Source organism: Acyrthosiphon pisum, chromosome A1, assembly GCF_005508785.2.
Source record: "Acyrthosiphon pisum isolate AL4f chromosome A1, pea_aphid_22Mar2018_4r6ur, whole genome shotgun sequence".
Classification (NCBI taxonomy): Eukaryota; Metazoa; Arthropoda; class Insecta; order Hemiptera; family Aphididae; genus Acyrthosiphon; species Acyrthosiphon pisum.
In genome coordinates, this window is record NC_042494.1 from 132,602,161 (window position 1) to 132,611,037 (window position 8,877).

Genomic DNA, 8,877 nt, shown 5'->3' on the forward strand with positions numbered 1-8,877 from the left:
CGAAATAAAAAAACAAATCTTAAAATTTAAAAATCGCCTAACATTTTGTTTTGAGATTAATCTTAAAAAAATCCACGATTACCATGTCAAGAATATCTTTTGTGAAGAATTGAATGTGCTATATGATAAAAAAAACTTTTCTACCAAGCTGCTGCCATCGATTTTATAGTAAAAAATAACCAAGCAAAACCAATACTCCACAATTTTAACACCAGAAAAATATACAATGTATATAATCAATTTACCCATAAGGTACATAAATCCTCCACACAGACTTATTTTTCATACATTTTTGTCAAAGTATTTTGAACAGCCTCCCTAAGCAATTACGTAATTTGAATAACAATATATTTGAAATTAATTTAACTACCTACTCGACTTATACGTAAAACTGCAGAATATATTATACGCCATACCACTCTAATTTGAGAATTTATCACACTTAAACTCACCCCTTACTGTAATGCATGTTCAATGTTCATATGTAATATTATTTATTCGTGTGTGCATAATGTATTTTATATTTATATAAATTTGTGTTTTCCTGCTATACAGGAAATTTGTATGTACGCATGTATGTAAACTCGTTTGTTAATTGTACTAGATACGACTTCAATGGCTCCCGCCAACAAGAACTTGCTCAGTGGGGCCCATTATCGTTCTATATTATGGTATGTCGGTATTGACTTTGAAGTTATTATGAGCTAGTACCTATTACAGGGTATAATAGGAAGACCTGGCAGATGGAATACATTTTGTTCTAATCAAAATTTTAAATATTTTTTTGTATATATATTTAATTTATAAAAACTTGTGCTACACGTGTGATATAAAAAAAATGTTGTTTTTTTAAATTCTGAAAATATAACAATTAAAATTTGATTTGGGAATATTCCAAATAGCCAATTTGTAAACCTGGTTAATAGAACAAATTCACGGTAAAAACATTTGTTTAGTCGAGTAGTTTATATTTTAGAATATTTTAAAATATCAACCTTTTTTGAGTCAATTAATTTAGAATGTATCTAATAACTTTTTTGTCATGCATGCACCTAAAGTTTGGTTTTCGATAGCGGTTGAAGCATTGAAAAACGTCCTTTTTCCGTCCAGCGGGTAGCAAAGTGGGAATCATTAAAACTGCCGGGTGATAAAATGGAGATCCCCAAAAGTACTGGAGGCACATATCACATGCGTACCCATGCACAATCAGATACTGAAATTTATACCACGGTCCTTACAAAACATAAACTTTTGATTATATCTTATATCAATTTTATTATAATCTCCTTACATGACACTTAAAATAAACGCGTTTATTTCATGGAATATTGTTTTCGTATAATAGTCTGGTTATTGCATTGATCCCTGCATTACCTTTGCCGTGATCGTTGAACGCAGAGGCGTGACAAAAAATAGTATGTATGGCTCGTGCGGGAAGGCGACTTGCTATCGACTGAAATAACTCAAATCCCACTCTTGCCTCACAATATATTATTCTTGTGAATTTCCTGACATGAGTATATTTCTTAAATTATTTACTAAACATATAATTTTCCTAATTTTTGGCATACGTTTAAGAGGCAACATTTTTTTTCTTTTTCGGGCCTTTCTGTTAAATTCTGTATATTATAATAATTATTATATACCTACTTACTATATATGATTTATTTTTGATAAAAATAATTTATAATTATAATATCTACCTGATAATAATTAATAACGTACTACTATATTAGTTCCGTAGGTAATAATAAAAGAATTAATTACTTAATATATTATAAATATAAATGTATTATACAATATACTTTGAAGCATAATATTATACTGACAACTCAAAATTGTTTTTCGTATGCAATAATTTTTCATTGAGTTCAAATATTTAACAGTTAACAATCCCATCACAGTGACCTTCTCAATGAAAATGTACATTCAACACCAATAGTTATGAAGCAGGTGAACTTATTTGTTGTTTTTTTTTTTTTTTTTAATATTTTATTAATCTATTATTATTTATTTGTATAATATAATATTTATTAGGCGCCTAATTCATTTGTATGTTCTTATAGTAAATTAAATTTACTCAGGCTATGAGATTTGAATAATTCGAACGGTAATTGGTAATGAAAATATGAAATATTATGAATTTGTGTGATATCGTGTCTTTTTTGAATGAGGTATTTTGCATTTTGTGTAGTGTTGGGTCGTGTCTGTTTGGTAATAGAAAGCATTTGTAAGACCCGAAGGCTTGCGTTCGTATGGTCACGAACGTCTGATGCTTCGATGCTCACTCATTTTTTTGTTTTTACAAGAGTATTAAGTTAATTAAAATGTTTAGATTATATTCATAAGTTATGTTCAAATATTCATACTCTTTGTAATATCATATATATATATAATATTATAATCGTTATGATTAAAATGTTCATATTATATTAAAATCATCAAGTTTTGACACTAAACCATTCTTAAACTTTTATCTCCCTATACCTTGTTTTTTTTCTGTACACCGGTTCTATCTGATTTTTGTTACTCTAACATCAAGTTGTGTACAACTAATAAAAGATTTTTAGGGAAAACATCGTTGTAGTTTTTGAGTGAACAATGTTGAACACCTTCGAAATAATGTCCAAGTATATTGAAAGTACATATATTATATTATATTTGTTATTTTATTATAATAGTTCGATACCATTGATTATTTGATGTGTACACTGTCTTTATGTTTTTATTAAAGTACTTACACACTTAAATCCTTTTCACGCTTTTGATGATGATAAAAAAATGATAGGTAATAACAACACGATTTTGGCTACTATTTTATAGTAATGGTATCCATCATACTTTGAATAATAAAATATATAATTTACCTACTTCTGTTGTAATATGTACTTGTTTATTATCCATAATACATGTATTATCCAGTTATTTTAATTAAGAAAACCATCTCATTATATATGAGGTAAATTTATTTTTTCCTTTAGCGTAAGGTGGACTATCGTTGGTTAAGAAATTGTATATTCCTTCAGTGCTAAAAATTAAAATCAAAATTATTCAGAATTAAAATGAGCTATGTAATAGAATTTGGTAATCATAATAAATTAGTTTTTGCCAAAAAGCTGTGTTTCATTTGTACGAAAATAATAGTTAGTATAACACCAGTTTAATATTGTTACCAGTTACATATTGAAATATGTATAATGTCAGGATTGATTTTAAGAATATCAGAATATAAATATAATGTATTAGTAAATAGTAATGTAAGTAGTATTACAATGATATAATATCATAGAATATCAAAAAGTGATCTGAATAATATATTTTTTGGATAAAATATTTAATATATAATACATTTTATGATATAATTATCATCATTCTTAATGTATATAGTGATGTCAACTAATCGGATTTTGATAATTATTATTAATTATCAAATAATTTATACCAAATATAATTATTTACTATTATAATATATTTATATTATTAATATCATGATCTGTTATATCAATTTTAAATGTTTATTATCAGTTCATTTAAATTTAAACAGCGTGGTATTTCAACAGTAGGTGTTATACTACTACTATCGTCGTACAGTTCGAAATCAATACTTACCCAGGGTCAAGATATTCTCCAACCAATACTTTAGCTCCCGAAAAACTACTAAACTGTCCCAATAATGACAGCTGGTTTAAGGTGCTTGAAGTCGTCGCATAAAATCCAGACATGCCCATTCCGTGGTAAATCGACTCTGCGTAGAATTTATATGCTCTCTCGTGACTACAAAAGTACCAATACTCTGACGAAAGCAAATTTTTACAAAACAACATTTAACACTATTGGTATTATCATGATTATTATGTTGTTTTTAATCATAAATCGTTTAAATTATTTACTAGGAAGTATAAAAACCATAAATACAGAATATTATCAAGTTTATTTTAATCGAACAACTTTGTAAAATTTAATAACCTTGTTTAATTTTCCTTATGTTAATTAATGAAATATAAAATACATTTTCCCGATCAATGGTCTGAATACATCTATGTTCGATAATATAATGATCCTATACGTACAAAACTTGATCTATTTTAATTTGTCTAGAGATTTTTTTGTTCTTGTACGGTACTATTTACTCCATTTTACTTATGTTAGGTTCTCTTAATCTAATAATTATTCCGATCGTGATTTGATGGATGTGTATACTTAAATCAATCAGCGTACAGTTTATACTTTACGACGCTACGTGTATATGATATAACTTACATCCTAATGACCTAATCACATTCTTATATTAAGTATTATATTTATTAAGTATAAATATAAGTTAAGTTAAGTTTAATTAAGTATAAATATTAAGTATTATTTCAATAAATCTTTAGCTTGCGTGTTTCAAGGCTTCCCTACAGTATAATTAATTATCAATATGACTTGAGTATAGCATATACTATTTTTACAGCACACGTTGAATCCATAACAAAATATTATGCACCATAATTCTCTTGGAAAGTTCGGTAAACTGGAAATTGAGAAATGTATGAAATATCTCGATGATATTTTTTATTATATTTATCTAGTTTTAAGCTCATTATTTAATTTCTGCGGCTGATTCAGTCATCATCTGTTTATTATCAATCAGGAGTTACACGTTTTTATATTATTAATTTTATTACTGATTTTTTTCATTTTCCACAACATACCTATGGTATGTATACCTACCTACTAAATTAACGCACTTTTGTACTGTGAAATAGTTGCAATTAAATCATGAAAAAATATCGAAGAAAAAAATGACCATTTGTCAACTAATGGTATTTAATAAAACGATAATATTATATGAATGCAATACTCACTATTATATTTGTTAGCACTAGTCCTATCACATCCCGGTTGTGTTATTCCACCATTGGCGTAAAAATCAACTGTACCGATTGGCATCATTTGTCCGAGAACACCGCAATTTGTATGTATGATGTCGACCATGGTTGCACTTTGTTCGTCCAATTGGTTCCAAAACAATTCAAAATGTGGTAGTGCTGGATCAAGGCCTATTCGTCAAATAAATCCTGTGATGGTCGGTTTCATAATGAATCAGTTTTCGTTATTGAAAGTCGTATTATACCAGTACATAATTGTATTATTAGTATATTATTATATTACAGCATATTATTTATATAAATAAATTATGTATAATATTATCACTATGGAGGTATCACTATGGAGGCACAATCAGGGTGATTTGTCAATCATGCTGAGCTTCGTTTTATCTTTTGATGAGATAATCTTAAGCATAATATTATGTTTAAATTTAAATTTTCAGAATTCGTAAATATTGATAATATTATTTTTAAATGCTTAGATTTTACAAGTTGGATATAAGTGGAATAGAAACTATTCACTTGAATTCCGATTTAGACATATTAACATTTTTATAAACAATCTTCTGATTTAAAATGGACAGTAAATAAAGACAATTCTTATAAAATATAAATAAAAAACATTAGAGATTGTTATCGATAAAAGATCAGTCCCAGATTAACGCAAGCTTAAATGCACTGTCAGTATGCACCAACGTGCAATTGATCTCCAAAATTAAAGAGTCTTGCAATCTACAGGTCCAAGATATAATTATTCTCCATAACACCTTTTAATTTTTTTTTTTAAATTCTTAAATTTTTTAAAAACTGTTTCTATTATAATTGTTGGATAGGTAAGTGGCAATATTATAAGCAATACATGTTTAAAATAAACATAAATTTATGTTTGCCATGCTAACTACTTACATAGATACAGCTGTACCTAGTATAAGTACGGGATACTCCTTAAATAGCATACACGTATAAGTATTAATATTAGAAAATATAGACTTAAGATACACTTAAAAAATCTAAAAATAGTAATTTGAATAAATTCAAAGTTAAAAGATCGAATGTGAGTGAGCGTACTTGGTGAACTACTGAGTATATTTTTCGAATCTTGTGATAAACGAGCGTGTTTGGCGTGATTTTATTACCCGTAGCCCTGTTCAGGAGCTTTCCTTTCGCCTTCAACAGTTTTCCCACGAGACCAGCGGCTTGACCTCCCAAGCTGAATCCAATGGCGTGCACGTACTCGAATTGTTCGTATTTATCGAGGATCGTGACCAGAAATTGTGTTATACATTTTGCAATGATCGGCAGATTCTGAAGAGCGACAGTGTAACATTTCAATGAAGACGCGATAGGGTAATAATCGATCGTGATTATGTTATACTCGGCCTGTGAGAAATAAGCTGAAAATTTTTTTTTTGATTTTTAGATTAATCTTCGAATGCGCTTCAGTCACCACAACTGTCTAATCAAGAGCGTACAACTGACTTTGAATATTTTTAATGGATTATATAATAGATTTTACACGATTACGTCATTACCAAAAATTGTCTCAATTCACGATTATATTATGATGGCTTGACCCGTGGCATGAAACTCACCGTCTCTAATTACCGTATTAAAATCGTCGTCTCTCGATCCTTTGATTCCATGGATAAGTACTTTTAAATCAAAAGTCATTGCGAACTCGATATCTTTGATTGAGTCTTCGGTAAGCTCAACAGGGTCATCTTTAGTTTTACTTTGAACATAAAATAAACAAATATAATATACACGTATGTGTTGTTAGTAAGATCGATAAACTTACGTACTTTGTATACAAGTATAGCTTAATATGTTCGTTAGGACAGTTGTCAGTCGCTTTAATACATTGATTTCTTTTATTATTCTCACTTGATCTGCACGTGACGATAGCGAACAATACAGATAAACCTATAAAAACTGTTTACCTTGTTCGTGAATTTGTATTTTATTTGTTTATTCAAATTTGGTGAATCATTAGTACTCTGTACCTATACAATCTACATAGAATTATATCGTGATGAAGTGTACTTTAAGTAAATGTTATGTCACTAAAAAAAAAATTGTGACGATATAATAAAATTTTAATATAACGTTGGAATATTTTCTATACCATGTTAAAAAACAAATAATAAACAAAACAAATATATACGCACGCCTAAGCATTGTAATACTCAAATAAAATAATATACAGTCAATTCTCGATAATTCAAATCTCCAATAATTTCAAACTTTCGGTGATTCGAAGCAAATGCTCGATCCTATAAACATCTCGTGATAAATCGAATATAAATAACGCATTTAAGTACAATCAGTAATTTGAGGTAAGTTTCAAGGAAGCAAGTTCGTTATTGGACAAATAACGAAACTTTTCGTTCCAGTTAGTACTCCTTGTCGAGGTTTTAACAGCTTTGTTTAATCTACAAAAAGTATTGACCGAGCTAAACTAAGTTTAACGCACCAAATAATAATATCACAGTCTTATATTAATTCTATTAAGTATTTTTTATCATAAAGTTTTTATATTTAAACATATAATATAAGTAAATAATATTTATATAGTATAGTATTTAATTGCATTTTTAATATATTTTACTAGCTATCTTGCCCTTAATTGTACATCCTAAAGATTTGTTTTTTTTTTTTATAAATATATTTGTGTCGTTATGTAATCCTCTTCATCACTATTACTTGTTGTGCTTAATTGTATAGTTGTATATTTTCATATTTAATAAAAAAAAAAAAAAAAATATATATATTTGTAAAAATGTGTATACAACATATTTGATGTAATAATATTATAAAATCAAGGTAGTAAATAAATGATAACCCTATAAATCAACAAAAAAAAAATATATTCTTTTTTCGTGAGTTGAATAATAATTAATTTGTGAGCTACTTTTTAGCTACCTGGGTAGTGGATATAGGGATTGAAAAAATAAACTATAAAAATCCTCGAAGTCTCAAGGAATTTATTGGTATAACTTTTTATTAAAAACGGTCCAGTAGCTTTTGAGTCTACAGACTTCGGATAAGCCAACGCGGGTTAAAAATATAGTAACCAAATATAAACATTTTAAGTTTAAATTATTATATCCAATCAATTACATTATAATATGTAACTTGTGGGCTGTGGCAACCATTTGTATAGAAAAAAATTACTAATTTCTACTAATTTGCTTATAATATAATAATATCATAATTTTATGCAACCAATGGCAACCATGGGATACCTCACCTATACCAAAAATCTTATGATAATCAGGCTTTTTAATTTTTCCCAAAATTTCCAATTTTCCGAGAATTGTTTCCCATTTTTTTTCAGTAAAATCTTTATTCGGAATATAACGAAAATTAAAAAAAAAGTGAGCTAATTATAATAATAAAGTAATTCAAAGTTTTTCATAAATTCCTCCAAAATTGAACTATCAAAAGTCGACAGCTTATAATAGCATATACCTATGAATACTGATTACTGTCATAATATTATCTGTAAAAATAAATACTATAATATTGTCATGATTACCTTTTTCCAAATCCGTCATAATTTTTCAACTGCTAAAAAAGGCGTACTCCAGCAATAGCGTTGTAGTGAACGTTGATGTATATTCGTGAAAATATTACATCAGAAAAAAAACAATCGACGAAACCTTTACTTGTAATTTGTACAACAAGTGGCTGTTAAGTTTGGTAATGTACTGATGTGTATAATAAAAAAACTCGACAACACGTAGTGTATGCATGTGCATCTATAATATTTGACTATTTAAATTTTACACGTGTTCAAACATACGTTTCAAATAATATTTAGTGATTTAAAACAATTATTTAATAGGTTACATATACTGGGTGTTACATCAAGCACACTCACCGCAATTGTATTCTTTAATACTTCATTTTTAAAAATATTGAAATACCACATTTTCAAATACATATTTATCAGTACTAGTACAACATTATATTTTATTATTTTCAAATAAACGCCTATTTTCTA

General features: G+C 27.7%; 1 protein-coding gene across 2 annotated transcripts; it reads right to left on the reverse strand.

Annotated features, from left to right (window-relative positions):
• Nucleotides 1–2,633: 2,633 nt before the first annotated feature.
• LOC100167950 (lipase-like) lies at nt 2,634–8,600 on the reverse strand. 2 transcript variants are annotated; one of them, XR_510830.3, is made up of 7 exons: nt 8,410–8,600; nt 6,674–6,803; nt 6,464–6,603; nt 6,008–6,265; nt 4,848–5,042; nt 3,610–3,774; nt 2,634–3,028 (listed from the first exon to the last, which is right to left on the reverse strand). XR_510830.3 is itself a non-coding variant. In NM_001162299.2 (7 exons), exons 1-7 carry the CDS (start codon nt 8,426–8,428, stop codon nt 2,932–2,934), a joined length of 1,023 nt encoding a protein of 340 aa, NP_001155771.1. In that variant the 5' UTR covers nt 8,429–8,583; the 3' UTR covers nt 2,875–2,931. The 2 variants fall into 2 exon arrangements, 1 of the variants encoding a protein (NP_001155771.1); NM_001162299.2 differs by having other exon boundaries at nt 2,875–3,028; nt 3,610–3,793; nt 8,410–8,583.
• Nucleotides 8,601–8,877: the final 277 nt, after the last annotated feature.